Source organism: Phacochoerus africanus, chromosome 15, assembly GCF_016906955.1.
Source record: "Phacochoerus africanus isolate WHEZ1 chromosome 15, ROS_Pafr_v1, whole genome shotgun sequence".
Taxonomy (NCBI): Eukaryota; Metazoa; Chordata; class Mammalia; order Artiodactyla; family Suidae; genus Phacochoerus; species Phacochoerus africanus.
Window position 1 is genome coordinate 30,825,810 of NC_062558.1, and position 27,277 is coordinate 30,853,086.

A 27,277-nucleotide genomic window follows, 5' to 3' on the forward strand; every position below is an offset into this window, starting at 1 on the left:
AAACTGCCTGGGTGTTTTGCTGATAAGAAGCCACAAGCCAGGGCTCTCGGGAGCCCAGAGCACCCCACATGCCTGCCCCAGCCTAACAGCCATCTGGGATGATCCCTATCAGGTCACATTAGGCCAAGGGTCCAGGTGGCACTCGAAGGGATGGGAATAAGGCCATGTGTGTCACGAGACAGGCCTGCTGCCGGCTGAGGCCCTCTCTTTCCCCCTTGGGGACCCGGCCACCTCCATGTCCTACACAAACCCCTCCCAGGCAGCACTGCCCTGGATGAGGAATGAGAATGGCAGCCGGGGTCTCCAGCCACCCTTTCCATTCAGCTGCCAGTGTTTTTCTTGCCTCCACCCACTTTTCTATTTCAGAAACAGTGGAATGTCCAACTCTGTGAATTCCATTGCTTAACAGAAATTTGCTTTTAATGTCTAAGCATTCTGAAGACTAGAGTGGGGGTAGGGAAGTGGGGGAAAAGCAGTGCCTCTTGGAAAAAAAAAGAAAAACCACACATACACTCACACATACACACACACAAAGTCCTTTGTGCTTCAGACATTCCTCCCAACCTCACTGACCATAGGATCTTGTCCAGAATCTTGGGAAATGGTTAAGCCAAGAATTTCAGTTGTGAATATTTCTGCAGTGATTTCGTCTGGAAGTTCCTTTTCAAAGCAAATTTCCGAACCTAGCCAAACAAGAAAACAAATGTCTTCATAATGATTAGGTTTCTAACTCAGAAACATTTTCCAAAAATACAAGGAAATGATACTAAACAAAAGTAAGGGGTGATTCGGGCTGGGATTTAGCTCCGACTCTTTGAAAACCCTTGGGGAAACTGGTTAAAATCCCTCCTTTAGGGTTTGGGTTTGGAGCACCGTTACTCAAATCTCTGCTTCTCTGGAAAGCCTCGACCACACGGCATTGCTGATTTTACTGTTTTGAGACACCTAGGAACACTGTTTGTGTACGTGTGTAAGACAACTGGGAAGGTTACATTCTGAGATGCCAAATACACAAGGAATAGGAGAGGGAGCTTGCAGGTGGGAAATGACTGAGCAGATACTGGTGTCCGGAATTTTCTGAGTTAGGAACCGTGTTCAATGTGAAATTGGGAGTAGACAACACAAGGAGAGGGAGAGGGAAGCCTGGGGAGGAGTCCCTGCTCCCTGCTCTGGTCTCATAACGGTGGTGGTGGGCTCTGAGGACCATGGGCCGCCAGGCCGGGGCAGGGCCCGAGGACTTGCCCATGGACATCATTCAGCACAAGCTGGCCTGGGGGAGGGGCTGTGTGGGTTGGTTCCTCCCAGGCTTAAATTCGCAACTCTAATGTCAGGTCCATATTCCTGTCTCCAGGGGACCGAAGGAGGAGGTGGGAGCTCCTCTGTCAGGAAAGGAGAGGAGGGGGATCTCTGCAGACGCTCAAGTTCAGGCAGCCTCAGGTCAGGCTCAGGCCTGCCTGCCAAGGCGCTGACTCTCATCATCCCAGGCGCTCTTGACTGTCCCTGTCCTGAAACAGCTTCCGAACTCAGTCGTCTACTAGCGGCCCCTCTTCGCCTGCCCGAGATGAGAAGATGAGGACTGGATCAGGGGAATGAAGGGAAAAACCAGGCCAGGAGACACAAAGGACGGACAGAGCACGGGGACAAAAGCTTTCATCTCTTACACGTGACCACCGCTCCCCTGGTCCTTTCATAACTTATTCGTGTTGGGTTCCCAGCAGACTGGCTTTGTTGTGTGCAGGGTGTTGAGGAGAGTGGCTTGCACCAGACAGGAGAAATAAATGCACCTAAGGCTACAGTAAATCAGTGCGCCCGGCTACACGCCCAGACAGAGCCGCCGTGGTACCTTTGACGGAGGAGGCTGCGGGCTCGGATTTCCAGCCCTCGGGATTCAGGCCGAACAGTGTGGCAAAGCAGTCAGACATCTCCTCTTCCGTCATGTGCTCACCTGGGCCATGTGAAGGAAGAGGGAGGCGGTTCAGCTTGTGAGACTAAGCATCACATCAGAGTTTCGTATCAATACCCAAGGTCTTCAAGAGAATTATTCCACTGTTTCCTTTCCTGGAGATGTAAAAACAACCTAGGGAATCCCATGTTACTGTCACCTATACTTTTTTTGGCCACTCCCGTGGCATGCAGAAGTTCCAGGGCCAGGGATTGAACCCGTGCCACAGCTGTAACCAAAGCCACAGCAGTGAAAACACCAGATCCTTAACCTGCTGAGCCACTGGGGGAAACTCCCACTTCTTTCTGTGGTGTTAAAAATGGTACTCTATGGAATTCCTGTCATGGCTCAGTGATTAATGAACCCGACAAGCATCCAAGAGGACTTGGGTTCAATCCCTGGCCTTGCTCAGCGGGTCAAGGATCCGGCGTTGCTGAGAGCTGTGGTGTAGGTTACAGACTCGGCTCGGATCCTGTGTTGCTGTGGCTCTGGTGTAGGCTGGTAGCCACAGCTCCAATTGGACCCCTAGCCTGGGAACCTCCATATACTGCAGGTGCGGCCCTGAAAAAGACAAAAAAGCAAAAAAAAAAAAAAAAGTTACTCCAGGTGTTCCCCGGTGGCTCTGTGGGTTAAGGGTCCAGTGTTGCTGCAGCTGTGGCTCTGGTTACAGCTGTGGTGCGGGTTTGGTCCCTGGCCCGGGAACTACCACATGCCACAGGTGCAGCAAAAAAAAAAAAAAAAAAAAAAAAAAAGTGCTCCAACCCTGGGAACTGCGTCAGGGCTTGTGCAGAGAGAAAAGACAGCTTTCTGATAAAGACTGTGCTCAGCCTCATTTCAAATTCCCTCACATTAGAAGTACCAGTTTGGCTGAGATGAAATGATCACCTTTCTCTCGAAAGGCTACTTGACTTCCTCACATAAAATGATGGGGAAAACAGTAGGTAAAAACGAAAAATTTTACTTTGGTGTGCTTTTATTCACAAATGCAACCCAGTCTAGTAATAGCCCTGGAAGATTGATGGCCGGCACTTGTATTCCTGCTTTACAAGGAGGACACCGAATCTCGCAGTTTCCAGAAGTTGGGACATAAACTGCATCCTTCTGGCTGGCATCCTTCCCTTTACCCAATGTTTCCCAGCCACATGTGTCAGTAAGTGGCATCCTCATGGCTGAAGTCCCGTCAAGTTAGAGATGTTGGTGGCGGGGAGAGAGCTCTGTCTCCCCAATGCAGTTCTCTCCGGTGGGAATGGCCCAGGTGTGTCACGAGGTAGACCTATTTATGGATTTACCTTTAGTTAGAAGCAGTTTCAGAAAATCCTCTCTTCGAATAACCTTCTCTCCTTTGGAGTTGGTGAAACCAAGAATGTCAAAGCTCTGCTGGATGCCAGTCATGGTGTTACCGAAGGGTGGCCTGTGATTGAGGTAAACTTTGAAGAAATCTGGTAAGTTGATTTTGTCAATTAGCTTTCCAGTGTCCACGTACTCGCTAAATCTGATTTCATTAAACATATCTTCAATCTGGGAAAGAGGTGAAAAAAAAAAAAGGTCATGGTAAGCAGAAAAGACACTTTGCTAGATTTCTAAGAACTAGAGAGTAACAGATAAATGTTCAGGGAGTTCCTGTCGTGGCTCAGTGGTTAACGAATCTGACTAGGAGCCATGAGGTTGTGGGTTCGATCCCTGGCCTTCCTCAGTGGGTTAAGGATCCAGCATTGCCGTGAGCTGTGGTGTAGTTTGCAGATGCGGCTTGGATCTGGCATTGCTGTGGCTCTGGCACAGGCCAGAAGCTATAGCTCCAATTAGACCCCTAGCCTGGGAACCTCCATATGCCATGGGTGTGGCCCTAGAAAAGACAAAAAAAAAAAAATCAGAATTGAAAGAGCGGACACCAGTACCAATCTTACAGAAAGGCAAAGGAGTATGAGCAACTGTGAGGCAACAAATCAGGTAACTTGGGTGAGATGGACAAATTCCTGGAAAGATACCATTGACCAAAACTTACTCAAGAAGAAATAGAAAATCTGAATAGACCTGTAATAAGTAAATAATTAGTAATCTTCCAAATTCCACAAAGAAAAGCCAAGGACCAAATGGCTCCATTGGTGAATTCTACCAAACATTTAAAGAAGAATACCAATTATATGCAAACTCTCCCCAAAACAGAAGAAAAGGGAACACTTCCCAATTCATTCTGAGGCCTGCTTCTGATTTGAAAAGTCTTTGTGTATTTTCTGAATTTTCTAGAATGAGCAGAGTGCTGACATGTCTGTGGATTCAGATGGAAATGTGGTGCCAGTTAATCCAAGTCTCCACACGGGGCTCCTTATGTAGCCAGCAGAACACAAGGAGAAGAGAAATAGAATGCAGAAACAAAACCACTCCTCACACCCATCAGCCTTCTCTGTGCAGTATTTTTGTACCATGAACAATGCGGCTGGCTGAAATTTGGAAACCTGAACTCTGCCTGACATTAGGCTAAAAACAAGTAATTTATTTCAGTGCCTACATTTTAAACTAATATGTCTCCCCCACCACCAAGATGTGGGGTTTTGAATTTTACAGAGAAACTTGGGGGGGTGGGGGTAGAGAGAGAGAGAGAGAGAAAGGAAGAGAGAGAATGAATAAGAGCCACAGAAAAGTGGGAAATAACTTTTTCCCCCAGAACCCAAACTCTACTTGGTCTATAGGAAAGAGTCATGAAAAGAATCTGTATTTGAATATCAATATTTATAACCACATAACCAATTTCTCCCTATCTACTAAATAAACATAGAATAAAAATTGAAAGAGCACCAGTTTGAAGCAACTCCAAGTATCAGCCTATCTGGAGCATCCTAGTATCTTAGTTTTGCCTCAACTATCAAGAAGAAAATAGGAGTTCCTGTCGTGGCTCAGTGGAAACAAATCTGACAAGTATCCATGAGGATGCAGGTTCGATCCCTGGCCTTGCTCAGTGAGTTAAGGATCCAGCGTTGCCGTGAGCTGTGGTGTAGGTTGCACATGCAGCTCGGATATGGCATTGCTGTGGCAGTGGCATAGGCCAATGTTTACAGCTCCGATTTGACCCTAGCCTGGGAACCTCCACATGCCAATATGCCAAGGGTGCGGCCCTAAAAGACAAAAAAAAAAAAAAAGAAGAAGAAGAAGAAGAAAATACAAACCTCTTGCAGTCCAACTATCTGATCATAATTTCTGTGAAAGATCTGAGGTAACTTCTTTTCACTTTTCCCCAGGCATATAAAATATATGTGTCTATATTTTTTGCAAAACTGGTATGTGTGTATATCTTTGTCTGTTTTCCCCCTTTTTACACTGTAACTTAGTAATCACCTAACATATTCAGAGAAGCCATATATTCTTTTTTTTTTTTTTGGGGTCTTTTTGCTATTTCTTGGGCCGCTCCTGCAGCATATGGAGGTTCCCAGGCTAGGGGTCCAATTGGAGCTGTAAACATTGGCCTATGCCACTGCCACAGCAATGCCATATCCGAGCTGCATCTGCAACCTACACCACAGCTCATGGCAACGCTGGATCCTTAACCCACTGAGCAAGGGCAGGGATCGAACTCGCAACCTCATGGTTCCTAGTCGGATTCGTTAACCACTGAGCCACGATGGGAACTCCAAGAAGCCATATATTCTAAATGCGACATTCCAGCAATGTCTTTGGATATAACATCACTGGTTAGGATGATACAAATGAGTCATAACTGGTACTATGTTAAGTTGCTCTAGTTGGTAACGTTTTTATATCTAGCATTTGTTAAGTTTATATTAGGCACAACTGCATGTGAAATTATGCAGTTTTATGTATAAATAAAACTATCCGGGAGTTCCTGTCGTGGCGCAGTGGTTAACGAATCCGACTAGGAACCATGAGGTTGCGGGTTCGGTCCCTGCCCTTGCTCAGTGGGTTAATGATACGGCATTGCCGTGAGCTGTGGTGTAGGTTGCAGACGCGGCTCAGATCCTGAGTTGCTGTGGCTCTGGTGTAGGCCGGTGGCTACAGCTCCGATTCAACCCCTGGCCTGGGAACCTCCATATGCCGCGGGAGCGGCCCAAGAAATAGCAAAAAGACAAAAAAAAAAACAAAAACAAAAAAAAACTATCCAATAGCATACTTACATAGTATACTATACATATATATATATATATATTTTTTTTTTTTGTCTTTTTGCCATTTCTTGGGCTGCTACCATGGCATATGGAGGTTCCCAGGCTAGGGGTCTAATTGGAGCTGTAACTGCCAGCCTAAGCCAGAGCCACAGCAACGTGGGGTCCGAGCCGAGTCTGCAACCTACACCACAGCTCACGGCAATGCCAGATCGTTAACCCACTGAGCAAGGGCAGGGACCAAACCCGCAACCTTATGGTTCCTAGTTGGATTCGTTAACCACCGCGCCACGATGGGAACTCCTATAATTTTAATAATATTAGTTATGCATGTGCTACCACATACTAACTGCAGTAGAGACGGGGATTAAAACTATGATCTTTTTTTTTCTTCCAGCCACACTCATGGTAAGTGGGAGTTCCCAGGCCAGGGATAGAGCCCATACCACGGCAGCAACCCAAGCCACTGCAGTGACACTGGGTCCTTAACCCCCGGTGCCACAAGAGAACTCCAAAACTATGATCTTTGATGACAGACCTATGTTCAAACCCTGGTTCTGCATTTTCTGAGGCCTTGGGTGAGTAACTTCACATTCCTTACCCTCAGTTTCCTCATCTCAAAAAGGAGGTAATACTGTAACCCATGTGCAGTGGGCTGTTTTGAGGCATTCGGTGACCATATACCTAAGTGCTGATGTAATGCCCAACACACAGCACTCAACAGGCAGTAACTTGTGATTATGGTACTTTCTCTGCCCTTGCTAATTACAATACATGTAATTACAACATAATATGAATTATACTTTATAAATTATAATGCAAATGATATATGTACATTATAAACACATTATATGATTTAAACTCAATTCAGAAATAGGAGACCGACTGAAAGGTGACAAGAAGGATCCTGAAAGTGCCTGGAGTTACTCACACCCAAAGTGTTCCAAAGAGCTCGGTGGATATTCTCGGCAGGTGATTCACCTCTCACTCCCTTTTCCCAAATGACTGATCAAATATCTGTTCAACAAGCATGGTGCTGGCAGCTTCAGCATCACCTTTCTTTCCTGAGCCTACTTTGCAAGTGTTAGTGGAAAAGGCAGGTTCTTCTACACTTCTGAACGAGGTTCACGCTTGGGAAAGGAAACTTGGAGATGGCACGGAACACCGAGCACCTTCCGGGGGCCCTGCCAATGCCCAGGCCACCCTCATCAGCTTCAGTGGGGCCTTTCATTGGCTTTCTCAAGTTGGCCCATCATCTTCTAAGGCAGTGGTTCATTTGATTCACCTGGGGAGCTTTAAACATTCTGAGGCCCAGGCCCCATTCCAAGAGATCCTGATTTAATTGGTGTGGGGTGGAGTCTGAGCAGTCACAGTTTTTAAAAGCTCCCGGGGTGGGGGCGGGGTGTTTAAATGTGTGGCCAGGGTTGACAAGTATGGCTTGAAGGCAAGGGATCTCAGACTTTATCAGGCATCAAAACACAGGGCCTGTTAAAACACAGACTGCTGGCCCCACTCCCATATTTTCTGATGTGTGAGCCTGGGATGGGGGCAGAGAATCTGCTTTGCTTACAGATCCCCAGGTGAGGCTCAAGCATCTGGGTTGGAGGCTGCAGCTTAGAGAATCACAGCCCTCACATGGCAGTGGTTAATGGGGGTGATGCTTGTGCCAGAAAAAAATCAGCACTAGGCTGGTGATTTTCATTAGAGAGTCATGATGGGTGGCAGCTGTGATGCATGTTCTAATTCTTTGGGCCCACATCTGTCTCCTCCATTAAGCTGCAGTGATAGCTTTCATCTCTATTTCCACAGCAGCTTCATTCAGAGCCTTGCACATTGCAGGGGCCCAGAGAAATGTTTGCTGAATGAATGCATGCATGCATGCATGCATGAATGAAATACCATGGGCACAGTGAGGCCATGGAAGAAGTTCTCTTAAAACTCACAAAAGGTGAGTTCCTGTTGTGGTGCAGCAGAAACGAACCCGGCTAGGATCCATGAGGATACAGGTTCGATCCCAGGCCTCACTCAGTGGGTTGCGGATCTGGCGTTGCTGTGAGCTGTGGTATAGGTCGCAGATGCAGGTCGGATCTGGTATTGCTGTGGCTGTGGTGTAGGCCAGCAGCTGTAGCTCCAATTCAACTCCTGGCCTGGGAACTTATATATGCCGTGGGTGTGGCTCCCCCCAAACAAACAAATTCACAAAAGGTTTATATTTCTTTTATTTATTGGCTGCACCCACAGCATGTGGAAGTTCCTGGGCCAGGGATCCAACCTGTGCCACAGCAGCAACCTGGGCCACTGCACTGACAACGCCAGATCTTTACCTACTGCACCACGAAGGAACTCCAAGACTGACTTAGAGTAACGGCCTCCTAAGCTGATTAACTTAATTCGATTCACTAGAAGTTACTGAGTATTTGCTTTAGTGCTGGGCAAATGAAAGGCAAGTTGCATAATTATTACTAGGACAGCTCCGCATCCCAAAAATATACAGTCAGCAGATATCTATTAAGCACCTAAGTGCCAGACCCTGATCTGGGCCCTGGGAAGAGACACTCGAGAAACCACACACACACACACGAACTAAGAAAGCCTTCATCACCAGGTGCTCAGCCCTGTGCCCACGAGAAACACTTGGGGGCTTTTAAAAACTATCCAGGCCCAAGCTCCACCCTGAGGTTCAACAGGTCGGGGGTGAGCCTAGGTCTCAGTGTTTTTTAAGTGTCCCCAGGTGATTTTAACATGGTTGGACACCAAGACTCAAACAGATTCAGTGTCGAAAAGGGGGAGACTGATGTCTAGGGCCAGAGGAGCTTGCAGCAAGGTAGGCTTGGGAAGGCTTCGTGGAAGAGGTGGGCCAGCGAGGATCCAGCAGGAGGAGGTGAGGGGAAGCCACTCCAGGCTGGCAGGTGTGCAGAGGGGGACGCAAGGGAGGGGTGCCTGGGAAACTGCCGAAGCACCTCTGGATGTCTCCCCTCACTGCTTTCACGAGGGACTATGCAACTCGGGGCTTCAAGCACACAAACAGATCTCACAGTTCTCAAGGTGGAGGTTGAAATGGGTTTGAAAGGCCAAAATCAAGGTGTTCATACGGCTGCATTCATTCTGGAAGCTCTAGTGGAGAACTGGCTTCACTGCCTTTTCCAGCTTCTAGAGGCTGCCCACGCTCCTTGGCTCCTGGCCCCTGCCGTCTTCAGAGACTGTGACCTCATCACTCTTTCAGACCTCTTCTTCTGTCATCACCGCTCCTCCTCTGACTCCACCCTCCTGCTTCCCTCTTTTTTCTTCTGGCTATGCCTGCAGCATGTGGAAGTTTCCAGGCCAGGAACTGACTCTCAGCCACACCTGTGACCCTAGCCACTGCAGTCCCGTAGCCAGACCTTTAACCTGCTGTGCCACAGCGAGAATTCCCCTGCCTCCTTCTTATAAAGACTTGTGATTACATTGGGTAATCCTGGATAATCTCATCTCAAGACCCCTAATTTAATCATACTTGTGAAATCCCTTTGGCCACGTAAGGTAACACGTTAATAGGCTGCAGAGATTACCAGGCTGCAGCAACCTTTGGGGGCCATTATTCGGCCTGCCACACCTCCCGTCTGAGCTGAGAAGGCCTCAGAAGGAGAGCTGGGTTGGGGGGAGCTGGTCAAGGCATCAAGAGCCTATCTGTCCGTCAAAGGATGCAGACTGTAGTCTGGATTTCAGACTTCTCTTAAAAAAAATCAGAGGAGGAGTTCCCATCGTGGCGCAGTGGTTAACGAATCCGACTAGGAACCATGAGGTTGCGGGTTCGGTCCCTGCCCTTGCTCAGTGGGTGAACGATCCGGTGTTGCCGTGAGCTGTGGTGTAGGTTGCAGACTCAGCTCGGATCCCGCGTTGCTGTGGCTCTGGCGTAGGCCGGTGGCTACAGCTCCGATTCGACCCCTGGCCTGGGAACCTCCATATGCCGCGGGTGCGGCCCAAGAAATAGCAACAACAACAACAACAACAACAACAACAAAAGAAGTGGTCCCCTCTAGAGAAATGTGTACTCTGGTAGTGACAACATGATATCCAGCAATAGAGGGTCCCCTCCCTGTGCCATGGACTGTAGGGGGCCCCTCTGGCGACCCCATCCTCAGAGGGGTCTGTGGGACCACAGAGAGTTGCCCACCTAGATTCCATGCCCCTCATTCACAGCCACATCCTGGGAACCCTCAACCCCAGGGTGCCTGTGGGACTTCAAGGCCTCTCCAAGGAGATAAAACTCAAAAAGCCTCTGGCCAAGAGAAGAATTACCAGACCCTTCTCATCCCACCTGTCTCATTGTGTTACAATGTTCCCAAGGACCCTCCCACCCCAGCAACCTGGCCTGCTCCTTCCTGCCCCCTAATAGGAAAGATATGTAGCTCACTCCTCACGCCACCCCTACAGGGGCAACATACGCCCCCAACCAACCAGCAAGTCTATCAAAAGATCCCATCCTTCCCCAACCACCAGCAAGTGTATCAGAAGACCCAACAGCCCCCAGACCTCTGATGGCCCTGCTGCCCAGGCCCTGCGATGTGGGGGTAGCCTATTCTCCCAGGGCCAGGGTCCCCTCACCCAGGACTGCTTTACTCCTGCATTTGCCACTTAGGCCTCTGGGTTTGTGAAACCACTGTCAGCTGCAGGAAGCCCTCAATTGCCTTAGAAATTATGGGTTTTTTTGGTGGGGTTTTTTTTGTTTTTTGTTTTTTTTGGCTACACCTGTGGGGCATATGGAAGTTCCCAGGCTAGGGGTTGAATCAGAGCTGTAGCCGCTGGCCACATCACAGCCCCAGCAATGCCAGATTTGAGTCACATCTGTGACCTACACCGCAGCTCATGGCAACACCAGATCCTTAACCCACTAGGCGAGGCCAGGGATGGAACCCGAATCCTCCTGGATACTACTTGGGTTCATTACCGATGAACCACAACAGGAACTCCCAGAATTATGTTTTATAATTCAGTTTTCTAACCTCCCTGCTAAATGGAGATGAACATGATACATTTGAACGGGGGCCACTTTTATAAATGTGTTTATAAAGGGGTTCCTGGTGCGGGTTGGGTTCCCCTCCCTGCGCCATGGACTATAGGGGGCCCCTCTGGCGACCCCATCCTCAGAGGGGTCTGTGGGACCACAGAGAGTTGCCCACCTAGATTCCATGCCCCTCATTCTCAGCCACATCCTGGGAACCCTCAACCCCAGGGTGCCATAGACTTGCAGGCTGGGAGGACGACTCCTCCTCCTCCTGACACCCGCCTAGTTCTCTCTAGACAGCGCTCAACAAATGAGGAGACAGTCTCTGGGCACAGTATCGTCTTCCCCCCACACCCTCCTTGCGGCCCATCCGGGCCGACAGAGGACAGGAAGAAGGGGGCTGGGCCGCAGGGCTCAGGGCTGTGCAGCTTCACTGCTACTGATGCGTAACTGCCCCTGCCTCCTCCACTGTATCTGGGCAGCAGCTGCCTCTGTCTCCAAGAATAGGACATGCCACAGTCAGGCCCTGCCCGCTGGATGCCGTCACAGGAGAAGGCTGCTGGGCCCAGTGCTCTCTCCCTGCTGTCTGCAGCGAGGCTTCTCAGAGATGATAATGCCACCATTTATGGGCCCTTTATGGTGACCTTCACCCAGCCCCTCACAGAGCCCAGGTCTCCAGCACCTCCAGTGACTCTTTCCCACCCTGGGTGAATCCCCACCTCCCACCCCTCCAGGCCAGGGATCAAACCCACGCCACAGCAGTGACAATACGAAATCCTTGACTGCTAAGCCACCAGGGAATTCCCTGGGTGAGGGTTTTTAAAGAGTTTAAAATCTGAATGACAAGTCCGTCACCTTGTCTAAAACCTACAATTGAGGGTCAAGTGCCCACAGCTCTCCGAGATCCTGATCCTGCTTGGGAGCTGTGCCCAGGAGCATCAGATGGGTCCTGGTTCAATGGAGAAACAGTATGAATGGTAAAGATGCTGGCAGCTCCTCAGTTAAACGTGGAGTTACCATTTGACGAGGCAATTCTACTCCTGGGCATAAACGCGCACACACACACACCCACACACACACCCCTCTACACAAAAACTTGTATACAAATATTCGCAACAGCCAAAATGTGGAAACAACTCCAAGTCCATCAGCTGGTGAATAGAAAAATGAGGAAAGAGACTATTACTCATCTAGAAAAAGGAATGAAGAGCTGATTAAGCTACATGGATGCACCTTGGAAACAGTCACAGAAGCCAGATGTAAAAGACCACACATGACATGGTTCCATCCATATGAAATGTCCAGAAGAGGCAAATCCACAGAGACGGGAAGTAGATGAGTGGTTTCCAGGGTCTGAGGAGGGGGGAAGGGGTGTGACTGCTAATGGGTCTGGGGCTTCTCTTTCGGGTGATAAACATGTTCTACTAGGACGAGATAGTACTGATGGGTGCACAATTCTGTGAACATACTAAAAGCCACTGACTTGTACGCTTTAAATGGGTGAACGGTCTGGTATGGGACCTCTCTCAATAAAGCTGTTTAAAAGGGAAGAAAAATAATATGGAGGTGAAACCAGGGCAAAGGCAAGTAACAAAGCAAATAACATCACTATTTTTAAAAATCTATTTTTCAGGGTTCCTGTTGGGGCTCAGTGGGTTACAAACCTGACTAGTATCCATGAGGATGTGGGTTCGATCCCTGGCCTCGCTCAGTGGGCTAAGGATCCTACATTGCTACGGCTGTGGCACAGGTCAGTGGCTGCAGGGCCGACTAGACCCCTCACCTGGGAACTTCTATATGGCGTAGGTATAGCCCTAAAAAGGAAAAAATAAAAATTTGAAAAATTAAAAAATCTATTTCACCCCAACTCTGGTCTTTTATAATCATAAAATCAGTAAAGATTAATATATGCTTATTATTAAAAAAAGCCGAACACTGGGGATGTAAAGGATGGAAGTAATATGCTTTGTCCTTCCCCCTCCCTCAGCAATAAGCAGTGTTCCATGTGATGACCTTGAGGATTTCTTCCTTGTTTGCACTTTGGTGCACATGGGGTCAGGGGCCAGGTGGCTGGGGTGCCAAACCCTGGCCCTGCTCTCAGCAGCTGAATCACTGCAAAAGCTTCCTCATCCACGAAGCCTCACCTTCCCCGACAGTAAAACAGAGACGAGGAAAGCATCTTCTTGCGGTGAGGACCAAAGGACAGAGAGACTGGTGCGGTTCTTGACACTTGGCTGGCACGCAAGCGAGAGGAGCCCGTCCACTGTTGCCATGACTGGTGTTACTATATCATCAGCTGCGTGCTTTCTTTTTTAGTAGCCGCACAGCATTTCAGGATTTTTCTTTAGGTGCCGTAGGTGTGACAAACAGAAATCAGTTTGTCTGGCCCCGATCTCTGTAGAAAGGCGCAGCGCTCCCTGGCATAGGGGCCCAGACTGAGGGTTCTCAGCGGATGGGAGGGGGAAGGCCTCCCAACTACAGTGGGCTGTTTCTCTCACCTTCAGGGTTGGAAACACCTCCTGATATTTACATTGCTGAGCAAATTCACCACACTGAGGACCTCTCTTCCAAGTGCGATTTTCCAAATTCCCACAGGGTCTTTATCGGAGCAGAAACCAAGCCCGAGGCCATTGGCTCAAATTTCCCCTCCTCGCACGTGGGGGCGGTGGCAGTGGCGGCAGTACCGCTTGGCTCCACTCCCTGCATCCCAGCTGGGACGTGGTTTAGCCACAAAGATTAGCACACGAGGCTTTGGGAGGATTTGTTCATTTATCTTTCTGGGTTTTGTTCTGAATACAAAAGCAATACAAGCTCCTGCTTGTAGTTAAGAAAAATTAAATTCTACAGAATTGTATGTGTGATCCTCCCTTCTCCAGGGCAATTTATAACCACGGTAGCTGTCTAAGGAGGGTGGATGCGACTAACCAGAAAGTCTTTTCATGGACAGACCCTGGAGATGGGCTTAGGGTGCAAGTTGGGGGTCAGAAGATAAGTGGTGACTGGGTGTGGCTGGCACAGGGAGAGGAGGGGCGCTGGAGCCAAGGAAGAGGGGGGAGCAGAGTGCCCAGGACTGCATGTGGCAAGGCCAGCAATGAAGCCCCATGGTGGCAGGTGGCAGGGCTGGGAAGAAGGTCTAAATAAGCAGTTTTCTGTACACTGCTGTGAAATGTGCTTATAGATGAACTTTTCTGGTGATGTTTTAAAGAGAGGTGTCTTACGTGGATGGGTTTTCTGTTTTTGCAGAAAGGGAGGGAGGTGCTGAGGGACACAGGCATGAGGGCAGCTGCAAGGTCAGAAGAGCAGGAGCCCCCAGGGCAGCCCTAAACTCCCCTGGGCCCAGGGTTGGGTTCCTGTGGGTACCAGAGGCCCCAGCTGACGGGAGGTGATATGTAGAGAGTAGAGGGTAAAAGTGCTCAGAATCCCATGCCTCAGACATCGCTGTCATTGAGGGTACAGTTCTTTCAGTTTTGCTTGGCATCTACCAGAACTGTATGTTACTGTTCATGAAGTGAGGCCATGCTTGATACACTGTTTTGTAACTTGCCTTTTGTCTTGCAACAACAAAACCAGCACATTCTTTCTGAGTCAAGAATCATAGGTCAATTTCATTGTTTAATAGCTACCAAGTGTAGGTGTACCTGACTTTATCCCATCTCCTATCAATGGATGCTAAGGTGGTTTTCATTTTTCTCACTACTATAAACTATCCTGCAGTGACTGTATGTCACAGAACACTTGTCTGAGTTTTTCTGTAGGATACACTCCTAAAAGCAGATTTGTGGGATCCCAAGATACATGTGTTTAGAAAGTTAAGTGTTTAGCATGGATAGACAACATGGTCCTACTGTTTAGCACAGGGAACTATATCCAAGCTCCTAGGATAGACCATGATGGAAAGGAATGTAAGAAGTTCCCTTGTGGCTCAGTGGGTTAAGGATCTGGGATTGTCACTGCAGTGGCCTGGGTTGCTGCTGTAGTTCAGATTCAATCCAGGGCCCTGGAACTTCCATTTGCCTTGGGCACAGCCAAAAAAAAAAGAAGAAGAAGATTGTATATATGTGTATAACTAAGCCACTTTGCTGTACAACAGAAATTAGCACAACATTGTAAATCAACTATATCTTAATAAAAAATAAATACAAAAGTTAAGTGATTATTTCTTCTCCAAACCTTCCTAAACAATGCTCAAACAATGCTTCCTAAGCAATGCTCAGGGCTACTTGCTATTAACTACGCTGAGGTCAAGTAACAGGGTCAGGGACCTTCTCGTCCTCATTGTCTTTGCAGTCAGATGTACCGGGTGGGCATCCTGCATTCACTCATGTATTCGGTTACCCAGACTTGCTGAGTAGCCATTGTGTGCGCTCTTGCTGGGCACACACACACCTTTCTGCCAGGAATGGCCTTAATTTACAGAACTAAGTGGTCTCGCTGCAGCTCATTCATTGAAGGAAATTGCCAGGAACTTATAACACTCTGCAGAGCTAAACAGCGATGTAGCCACAAGTGACCCAGGAACATGTGTGACACACGGGCCCCACCCCAACAAGATGTTCCAAAGTCCTGGAGGGAAAAACTACATTTATATAGGCAGACCTCTCTCGCACGTGAAATCAGCTATAGAAACCATGATACCTAGGTTTGGGTTCCTTCTATAACATTAGGAGCCCTGCAGATCTTTCTTTTAAAAACGAAGATTTGTGAGAGCAGCCCACCCTGACCACTTGGGCTGTGTTCTGCCCAAGTGCAGCTCTCTACAAAAGGCAGGAGTGGTTACGAATTCTTTGGGGAGGGTTATATTCCTGTATAATTTGGCTCCAATTTACCACACTGACTGGATTCAAATCCCCAAGGCAGTTAAAATGACGTAAGAAAAATATAAATAAAGTAGAGTCTTGAGGGAGCTGATTTGAATCTCTGTTTCTAAGTCTTTTATGTCACCAAGTGTTAAAATACTCTATTAGCCAGGCATACTTCTTCATGCAACCTCGTGGGGGAGGGGGAACAGCTGCATCTTAATAGGAAATGTTTCACTAAGCACGACAGAGCCTGGGTTTAAAAGTTTCAAAGCCCCAAAAACGTTTTTAATGAAAACTGCTATAAATCTGATGAAAACAAGAGATCAAAACGTTCTCCCCGTGGAGCATGAGATATAAACTAACTCATCAAAGAACAATGTTTGCACATGGATGTGGCCACATCTGGATCAGGGGCCTTCAGAAAACATCTCGAAAGAGTAAATGTATTTTTAAAGTGGGTTAAAAACCCTGGAGTCCGTGGGATTTATGAAGACAATGAGTGGGGCACTGAAACTCCCCTTTTCTGCAGTTGGAGGGAGATGCGCACAACGGCGAGTGAGAACACTGCCATAACCATTTGAATCTCTTTTTGTTTTTATGTGGGTAAATAATATTCAATATCACTTGATAACATTTACTGCAGACTAACTTTTTTTTACTGGGCACTTTTTACTCAACAGCAAGAATTTTTTTTTTTTTTTTTTTGTCTGCACTCATGGCACCTGGTGTTTCCCGGCCAGAGATTGAACCCTCATCACAGCAGTGACCCAAGACACAGCAGTGACAACACTGGATCCTTACCCTGCTGTGCCACCAGGGAACTCCAGCAAAATTTTGATAGGCAGTTAAGCTTTATTATTTTTTTTGCCAATGATTGGACCACAGGGTCTGCTTTCAATGATTATACTTCCTTACTTCTACAGGAGGCAGAAAAACCCCACTCACTCTGTGCCACCCTCCTTCTTCAGCACTTCATGTGGCAGATGGGTGATGGTCACAAAGACTAAACACCCAGAATTCTCTTATCATCAAAGCAGGATAGCAGAGGACACATTTACATGAACCCAGGGTTTAAAATCAAGAATCCTGGGGGGAGGGATAAATTAGGAGCTTGGGATTAACAGATACACAGTACTATGCATCAAATAGGCCACAAGGACCTACTATATAGCACAGGGAACTCTATGATAACCTATAGAGGAAAATAATCTGAAAAAGAATGGATACATGTATGTGTATAACGGAGTCCCTTTGCTGTACACCTGAAACTAGCCTCAACCATAATCCAGGATAAAGTAAAATTACATTAAAAATGAAAATCCAAAAAATTTTAAAAGATTGAAAAAAAATAAAGAATCCTGAATGCCATCAGTTTGATGGTTTTCAGCCATTTCCATGAAGTATCTTTAGCAGATGAATCAAGAAAATAAAAAACTGATTTTAGAAAGGGTGCTATAAACAAGATGCATGGGATCAGAGGAATATTCATCTAAAGGCCTTTTATAATCACACATCCAGAGATGGGGATAGGGTGAAGGAGAGAATAATACTGGATGGTGTTTTTCAGACATTTAATATGTGCCATGTATTGTACTAAGCAGATACTCAAATTTTTTTTTTTTTAGGGTCGCACCCGTGGCATATGGAGGTTCCCAGGCTAGGGGTCGAATGGGAGCTGTAGCTGCCAGCCTACACCACAGCTCATAGCAACTGTACCAGATCCACTGAGCGAGGCCAGGGAGCAAATCTGCATCTTCATGGATGCTAGTCAGGTTAACCACTGAGCCATGACAGGAACTCTGCAGATACTCAATTTAAAAATTAAAAAAAATTTTTTTGGTCTTTTCTCTTTTTTTTAGGGCCGCACCCACGGGATATGGAGGTTCCCAGGCTAGGGGTCTCATCGGAGCTGTAGCCGCCAGCCTACACCACAGCCACAGCAATGCCAGGTCCAAGCCATGTCTACGACCTACACCAGAGCTCACGGCAACGCCGGATCCTTAACCCACTGAGGGAGGCCAGGGATTGAACCCTCAACCACATGATTCCTAGTCGGATTTGTTTCCTCTGCGCCATGACAGGAACTCCAAAAAAAAATTTTTTTTTTAGGGCCGCACCGCGGCATATAGAAGTTCCCAGACTAGGGGTCAAATCAGAGCTGCAGGATCCTTAACCCACTGAGCAGGGCCAGGGATCAAACCCACATCTTCATGGATACTATTGGGGTTCATTTCTGCTGAGCCACGACAGGAACTCCAGATACTCATTTAATTTTCACCATCATTCCAGGAGGGGGCACTAGTATTATTTTCATTTTATAGATGAGGAAACTGAGACTTGGAGAGATTCAGAAACCTCAACAGCTGGCAGGTAGTTACAGTCAGGAGCCAAGCCCAGGGCCACCTGACCCAGGAGCCTATGCTGCCAGCTGCTACCTGGTGCTGTCTCCTCGTAGGATGGCTTGGATCTGCAGCCATTGGAGAGGCTCCTGAAAGCGTACAGGAGATGCGAGATATGTGGCCCTTGATGGCATTTTGGTGGCTTTCATATGGATGTGATCCTCAGGTACCACAGGGTCAATGAGTCTGTGTGGCATCATGGAGGAGCATCTTCCCTGGGCTGGATTACCAGGTAAGGGGCAAAATGGAAAATGCAGATTCTCAGGCCCTATGCTTGGAAATTCTGATTAACTAGATCTGGGATGGGGTCCAGGAACCAGAATCTGATTTTTTTTCTTTGCTTTTTTGTTTTTGGCCATACCCATGGCATGTGGAAGTTCCCAGGGCCAGGGATCATACACTGCAGTGACAACGTTGGCTCCTTAACCCACTGTGCCACAACGGAGATCCCAGGAATCTGATTTTTTTTTTTTTTTGTCTTTTCTAGGCCCGCTCCCACGGCATATGGAGGTTCCCAGGCTAGGCGTCGTCGAATCAGAGCTGTAGCCACCAGCCTAAGCCAGAGCCACAGCAACGCAGGATCCGAGCCACGTCTGCAACCTACACCACAGCTCACAGCAACGCCAGATCCTTAACCCACTGAGCAAGGCCAGGGATCAAACCTGCAACCTCATAGTTCCTAGTCGGATTCGTTAACCACTGCGCCACAATGGGAACTCCAGGAATCTGATTTTTTTAGCAAATGCTCTAGGTAATTCTGATGTAGCTTGCCAGTTTGGGAAACAATGTTCTAAGGAACACACTTTAGAAATACACCTCTGAGGAACACTTTTACATGGGTTGCACAAACTCTCTCAATAGTTGCTTCCGTTTCTCACCATGTACTTTTACAAAACGCACATTGGCTGCAAGATCTTTTGGGGAGTTAAATGTATCCCTGGTAGGCTTTTTTGTTTGCTTGTTTTTTGGCCACCTTGTGGCATATGGAGTTCCAAACTTGCATCCTGGCGCTGCAGAGATGCTGCCAAGCCCATTGTGCCATAGCAGGAACTCCTCCCTGGTGTTTTAAGGTTCCCACTCAAGACTCAGCATGGGTTGATGGGCTCTGAGACCTCATTTCTTCATATGCTATGTGGAAAATAAAATTCACCTTCCAGTCATACTCAGAGCATCAAAACAAGGTGATTCTGGGTCGTCCACTCTCCAGTGACTGACTTCAGAGAAAGGACTGAGACCACAGTTCATATCACTAGAATGTGCTCAGATACATGATGTAAACATCAAATTTTTTCTTGTTTCTTGGCTGCACCTGTGACATGCAGAAGTTCCTGGGCCAGGGATTGAACCCAAGCCATAGCAGGGACAATGCCAAGTCTTTATCGGCTAGGCCGCCAGGGAACTCCTGAATATCAAGTCTTAACTGGGTTTCAAGGAGTGATGTATGTTTGATGGTGAGCTGTAAAATATGACATTTTTGGAAAGCTATTTTGCAACAGGGCCCTAAAGTTCATATTCTCTGACCCAGTATTTCTATTTCTAGGACTCTACCCCCAGGAAAATAATCAGAGAAGTACACAAAAACCATATGGAGAGATGCTCATCACAGCCATGTCCCTGACAGACGAGATAACAACCTACATGTCCGACAACTAGAGATGGTTCAATTAAACATACGGCCTTTAGAAAGCATGTTGTCTACATCAAACTAAAAAGCTTCTGCACAGCAAGAGAAACAATCAAAAAAATGAAAAAGCAACCTAGGGCATGGGGGAAAATTTGCAAACCACATATCTGAAACACGGTTAATATCCAAAATACATAAGGAACTCACAATCAGTAGCGAAAAAAAAAAAAAACAAATAACCCCCTTTAGAATGGGCAAAAAAGACCTGAATAGACATTTTTCTCAAGAAGGTCTTCAAATGACTGACAAGTACATGAAAAGATGCTCAACGTCATTAACCAATTCCATTATTGGGGAATGCAAATCAAAACCACAGTGAGCTATCGCCTCAACACCTGCCAGAATAGCTTTTATTCAACAAATAAGAGAAAACAAGTACTCACAAGGAGTCCAAGAAAAGGGAATTCTTGGAGTTCCCCATTATGGCTCAGCAGTAATGAACCCGACTGTGCCATAGGTGTGGCCCTAAAAAGCAAAAAAAGCAAAAAAGAAAAGAGAATTCCTGTGCCTTGTTTTTTGTTTGTTTGGTTGTTTTTTAATATATAGAACTCACTTTTTTTTTTTGGCTTTTTAGGGCTGCCCTTGCGGCATTTGGAGGTTCCCAGGCTAGAGGTCCAACCAGAGCCACAGGTCCCGGCCTATGCCACAGCCACAGCAACGTCAGGTCTGAGCTGAGTCTGTGACCTACACCACAGCTCATGACAACACGGATCCCTAACCCACTGAGCGAACCCAGGGATTGAACCCACGACCTCATGGTCAGCTTTGTTTCCACTGCGCCAAGATGGGAAATCCCTCTTGTGCCTTGTTGGTGGGAATTGATAAAGAAAATGTAAGTTGTGTCTAATGGAATAATGGAATAATATCGGAATAGTTTTCAGCCATAAAGAAGGAAATTCTGCCATTTCTGACAAGGATGAAACCTGAGGGCATTATGCTAAGTGAGACAAGTCAGAAAAAGGCAAATATTGTGTGATCTCACTTGTATGTAGAACCTAAAAAAATCAAACTCAGAAAACAGGTTGCCAGAGGCAGGGCACGGGGAGTGGGAGAAGAGGGTGAAATGTGGTCAAAGGGTACAAACTCCTAATTATAAGATAAACAAGTCCTGGGGACTCTAGTTAACAACATAGTACTGTATTTCTGAAGGTTCCTAAGATAGTAGATTATTAAAGTTCTCACTATATACACAGAATTGTAACATCTGTGATGTGACAGATATGTTAACTAACCCTACCGTGGTAATCATTTTGCGATATATACATATAAAATCATTATATTGAATACTTAAATGTATATAATATTACTGTACACAACAAAGCTGGGGGGAAAAAAGCCTATTATCAAGGAATTTTCACCAAATGCTCACAAAACAAGTTACTGAGAATGTTGCTACATGCACATACATGTACATACACACACTGTAAAATGTTGAGATATATACTGATATATACCTACATACACCATAAAACAATAACTCTTTGCTTAAAAATACATATCTTTATGCATATATGAAACAATAGAAGGAAGTCCACCAAAATGTTAATAATGAATAACTCTGAGTAATTACTCTTGTCTTCTTTATAGGTCTATTTTTTAAATCAAAGTTATAAAACTAAGATAGAACCTTTATAAATCAAGTTTTCAGAGACTTGTTAATGAAACGGGAAATGCGCATGATATAGTATCAAGTGAAAACATAGGATAAAAATATATACTCAATATGGTACCCATTATTTAAAAATTAAATATATGTGTGTGTGTATATATATATGTACACACACACACACACACACACACACACACATAAATCCAGAAAGATTGTTGAGTCTGTATAGTGGGATTATAAGTAATTATTTTCTTCATTCCACTTCTGTATCTTTTCTAAACTTTCTACAATGAGGATGTGGTAGCATTTCAGGTCAGAAAGAAAACCCGGAGTTCCCGTCGTGGCGCAGTGGTTAACGAATCCGACTAGGAACCATGAGGTTGCGGGTTCGGTCCCTGCCCTTGCTCAGTGGGTTAAGGATCCGGTGTTGCCGTGAGCTGTGGTGTAGGTTGCAGACGCGGTCGGATCCCGCATTGCTGTGGCTCTGGCATAGGCCAGTGGCTACAGCTCCAATTCAACCCCTAGCCTGGGAACCTCCATATGCCGCGGGTGCGGCCCAAGAAATAGCAACAACAACAACAACAAAAATCGACCTTTCACACAGGGGGTGGGGGGGGAAAGAAAGAAAGAAAACCCAATCAGCTTCATTTTAAGCCACACTTTCCAAGAGGACCATTTTCTCTGGTTCCTATTTGGAGCCCCTTAGAGTTGGGGATGTTCTATGGGGCACTGAGGATTGCGTGGCTGCGGCCCCTGAGTCCCACAGCCCAGGATGGGCACCACCACACAAAGACAGCCCTTTCACACAATCCACGTAAATAGGAGTGACTCAGGGAAATAATCCTAACAGCAAGTGTTTACTGAGCTCTTCCTACCTGCCCTGTTCTGTGCCAAGCAATTTGTAGGCATCACTTTTTTTTTTTCTTTTTAGGGCCACACCTGCAGCATATGGAAATTTCTGGGCTAGGGGTTAAGTTGGAGCTGCAGCCACAGCAATGCCGGATCCAAGCCGCATCTGCGACCTACACCACAGCTCATGGGAACACCGGATCCTTAACCCCCTGAGCGAGGCCAGGGATTGAACCAGCAACCTCATGGATCCTAGTTGAGTTTGTTAACCCTTGAGCCATGACAGGAATTCCCAGGCATCTCCTTTTTGAAACAAATGAGGTTGGTCCCTGCCCAGGGAGGGGCTGTCTAATTCAGAACCCATGCTCTCACCAACATTAAACTCTGATAATGAATTTGTCTTTTAGGAATATCCTGACAATAAGTCTGATTCTAAGGTGTGCATCTGCTAGGCCCAGAAGCCTCCTTTCTGATGCATTTGTGTAAGAATAATGTTAAATTTTTACTTCAACTTATAATGATTGCTCCCAGAGGTCATTTTTTTTTTTAAATAAATAACACATCCCACTGCTGTTCTTGTTTTTGTTCTCCCTACCTTCTCTTCCGATGGGTAAAAGCCAATTGCTCTCATGACAAAAGGAAGCTCGGACAGGCAAATGTGTTCCGACACCTTTCTGGTCTCCATTGTATCGATACCTTGACTACGGAGCTGAGAATAGTAGAAATAGTCTTCCAGCTCCTACGTGGAAAGAAAGCGGACGGACAGCACACGTTTTGGCTTAACTCTGAAGCAGCCATTAAGACCTCAAGGACGTTTTCTAGAAAGTCCATTTTGAGCTCAGTGGGGAAAAGAGCTTTGGAGAAAAGCAAGAAGGTTAACTTCGGGGCACATTTGTTTCACAAATTTAACTAGACGTTACCGGGAAGTGTTTACTCGGAGGACAATTACCCTGTAGAATTTTCCTTCCCTGCCACCAGCCACCAGACCATAGAACGGGGTCAGGTCTTCGCCCCCGAGAGAAACTGCAGCCTCCAGGGCACTGGGAAGATAACAGAAACACCATGATTAGGAAGCGCTCAGGCGGGAGTTGGGGGCTGTGGGCCTCTGAAGGGTCTGACAGCCTGGACGCAGTTAGGGTCTTGGTAAACTTGTTAGGCATATTCCCTCCAAAATGAAGCAGAAAATGGAAATTTCAATTTCACATGTGGCACCTGGCAGTACAGGGTGCCCACCTTAATGGTGGTGACATTCCCCCGCAGGGGCAGGGCAGGCGCCTAGCAGTTGGTCTGCAATCTTTCAGGAAAGCATCTCTCGAGAGGGAAGGGGCTCCTGTGTGCTGAACCCACAGCACCCCTCCACACACGCACACACCTCCACCTCCCCCTAAAGAGTGGCTCTGCCATAACTCTAGATCCACGTGTGACCGGAGCCAGAACGGGATTCAGCACAGGTGGATGGCCAGCACTAATTGCCTCCATCAAAACTCAGGAGGCCGCAAGGGACCCATGCCAGTCAGATAAAAATAACCCTCTGCTCTCTAACACAGGGTCAGATCTTCCAAAAATAGGCCCTTTCAATGGTAAGAAAACCTACTTTTTGTACAACACTGACTTTGCCTCATACCAAATGCTAATGGTACGAAATCATTTTAATAATCCACTAACTGGATTTCTGCTAATGAGACGATTAGCCTCTTTGTACGTTTACTAAGACCCTCTGTGTAGACGTCGGCGGAGAAGTGGTTACACACGCAGAATCTGGAATCAGAGACATGCGTGGGAGTCCCTGGCTCTGCCACTTGCAGATGGTGTGATGGCAGGCAAGTGACCTAACCACTCTGGGCCTCAGTTTCCTCATATGTAAAGTGGGAATAATTACAGGGTCTGCCTCTAAGGGTTGTGGTGAAAATTAAATAAGTGAATGTACATAAAGGATCTGACATGAAGCCCTTTATTTTTCTCCTGTGATGAATCTTTGCTGAGGTATGGGGTTGAATCAGAAAGACCCAGATGTGAATCCTGACCCCACCACCTTATTGCATTGCTGAGGCGGGTCACTGAACCCCTTGAAGCTAGTTTCCAGATCTGTACAAGGGGAAACCAACAGTCTCCCCCGCCCCCGTCACAGGATGGCTGCACAGACAGCACTAGGCTCAGGCCCTGGCCCAGGGTTACCGTTCCTGTCGAACTGGGTACTGACGTGCACCCACACCTCTCCTGCAAGAGGCAGCCTCAGTCCTCTTGCCAGGGCCCTACACGAGCCCCACCCAGGCAGGCTGCCTGAGGTCCGAGGGGCTGGTTACTTTCTGGGCCTGGCATCCAGGGGGCCTGAGACCCGTCTCCAGCAGGGGGAGCCTTCACCTGGTTTTGTTGCTGACATCAGCCACCGAGGCAGGTGCCTAGTTGAGGAGGAGCCCTCTCTGTAGCCTCTGGGCCAGGCCCAGGCCCAATCCAGACAGGCCCTGTGGGCAGTGAGGCCACTGTTGGCCATGGGGTTCTGGAGTAGGACAAAGTAATGGCTAGAAATGACAAGGAGGAGCTTGTCACCAGCAGGAACGCCCCCAAGGGACAGGCTGGCAGAGCTCTGGGATTCTTGGGGAACCGCCCTCTGTGGTCAGGACTGCACTACATTCCCTGCTTCCTGGCCACTGTCAGCTGACCTGAGAGAGCCAGGAGGACAGGACAGGACGGGGCAGGGGGAAGCCTCCCTCTCTGTGGTGTGAAATCTGGGGACTGTCAGGGCCTATGTTCCCGCTAGTGTGTAAATCCAGCTCTGCAGAAGATGCAGGCGACAGCAGAGGTGAGCAAAGAGTGAAGGCAGAGCCTGGGCTCCCAGGGACCCACTCATAACTCCCCCTTTCTACCTAAATTGGGTTCTAACGCTTGCCACAAAAAGGAGGTCACTGGAGGAGTTCCCATTGTAGCTCAGTGGTAACTGACCCGACTAGTATCCATGAGGACACAAGTTCAGTCCCTGGCCTTGCTCAGTGGGTTAAGGATCTGGCCTTGCCATGAGCTACAGTGTAGGTCACAGACATGGCTCGGATCTGGTGTTGCTGTGGTTGTGGTGTAGGCTGGCAGCCGCAGCTCCAGTTCAGCCCTTAGCTTGGGAACTTTCACAGGCCAAAGGTGAGGCCCTAAAAAGACCAAAAAAAAAAAAAAAAGTCTCTGGGGCATAAGAGAGAAGTATATTTATTGAAAACCTACTATGTGTCCATCTAGTATGTGTACTGAATATATTCAGTACTTTGAGGAATTTTGGAAGCAGAGCTGCAACCAGCACATAGCAAGTGCTCAGTAACTGCTTCCTGAGGAAGAGGAGAGGGAGGGGGAGGAGGAGGAAGGAGAGGAGAAGGAGAAGGAGGCGGAGGAGAGAGGAGAAACAGCAATGACAGAAATCACTATCCTCAAAATAGCTCCAAACACAGTGAAGATATCCCTGTTTAACAGATGGAGAAGAAGTTCCCGTTGTGGCTCAGCGGAAATGAAACCCGACTAGTATCCATGATGATGTGGGTTCGATCCCTGGCCTTGCTCAGTGGGTTAAGGATCCAGTGTTGCCATGAGCTGTGGTGTAGGTTGCAGATGAGGCTCAGATCTGGCGTTGCTGTGGCTGTGGTGTAGGCCAGGGACTACAGCTCCAATTTGACCCCTAGCCTGGGAACCTCCATGTGCCTCGGGTGTGACTCTAAAGAAAAAAAAAAAAAGATGGAGAAACTGAGGCTCAGGGAAGGAAAGGGACCCACCTCAGGTCAGACAGCACGTCGTAGGAGGGGTGGGATTTGAATCCAGGTCTTCCTGCAAGGCACCAGGAGCACAGGTGGGTTTGAGGTGGAGCATAAAAGTGGGGGTTTTAAAACAAATGCCAGGCAAGGAGAGAAAAAGGGTGGCCTGCCAGCCAAGATGGGGGGAAAGGAGCGTAAGTGCAGGGGGACTCTGGGGAAAAGGCGAAGGGAAGGGGTCTCCCGGGGAAGCTGGAGATGCTGCGATGATAGTCCGGGGGCCCAAGAGTGCGCTGATTAAGACGATGTGAACGTGAGAGGATTTATCCTCTTTATCTCACCCTGCAACCTGACATCCGTAGATCTGGTAGGGGATTTTGTTTGTTTACTTGTTTAGGGTTTTTACATTTCTTCCCATTAGAGAAGCACTGAACATATTAAAACACCAGAAGCAGCAATGAAGTGCTAATTAGTTTATAATGATCATTTGTCCCCACAACAGATTAAATTGAAATTCTCAGGCGCCTGGACTCTGGCCAGGCACAGGAAAGCTATTGGAAGTGGCTCCTTTTTCTTTTTTCTTTCTTTTTTTTTTCTTAATCTCTACCATTCCAGATCCCAAAATGATCGAGAAGAGGACAAAAATTTAAAAAGGAAGATTCTGTTCTCCCACCAGGGTGTTGCCTGACCCCATCAGTCTAGGTGACAGGCTAGTGTTAAGTAGCTCATTCCGTGGACGCCATCAGTGGTTCTCATCAAGGGGAGAGCTCACCTCCAGCTTCTAAATTCCCGAGATCTGCCCTCTTAGGTGAAGGCACAGGTGAAGGTCACAGCTGCAACTACAATCTCAAACCACCATGGTTCCAAAGCAGATTTACCTGGCTGTCCCTGCTCCTGCTCAGGTTAAGGGGAGAAGCTGCGATGTCTGCCATAAAAGAAAGATGTGCACTTGGCAGAGAGTAGAGCCATGAATCAAGTTTGCTCTTAGGAAGGAAGGTGCCTCTGCTCCTTAGGAAGGAAGGAGCTGTTCTGCCCCAGCTCCTCGAGGGGGCCATCTGAGAGGGAGGGGCTTGGAGATGGTCAGGGTAAGAAACTGGATCCGCCCCGTGGCTGAGTACTAAATCTGGAGATGTGAGTGGATCACCATAGTGGTCCCCTCCTTTTTAATCTTTTTTCA

General features: G+C 47.4%; 1 protein-coding gene across 1 annotated transcript in view; it reads right to left on the bottom strand.

The window, feature by feature from the left end:
* Positions 1-393: 393 nt before the first annotated feature.
* CFAP251 (cilia and flagella associated protein 251) overlaps positions 394-27,277 on the bottom strand; it is a 79,724-nt gene continuing 52,840 nt past the window's right edge. Inside the window, exons 18-22 of the mRNA XM_047761834.1 lie at positions 23,328-23,418; positions 22,974-23,117; positions 3,232-3,460; positions 1,844-1,945; positions 394-683 (exon numbers count right to left, since the gene is read on the bottom strand). Coding sequence (XP_047617790.1) covers positions 547-683; positions 1,844-1,945; positions 3,232-3,460; positions 22,974-23,117; positions 23,328-23,418 — 703 coding nt within the window. The 3' untranslated portion in view covers positions 394-546. The remainder of the gene's footprint in view (positions 684-1,843; positions 1,946-3,231; positions 3,461-22,973; positions 23,118-23,327; positions 23,419-27,277) is intronic.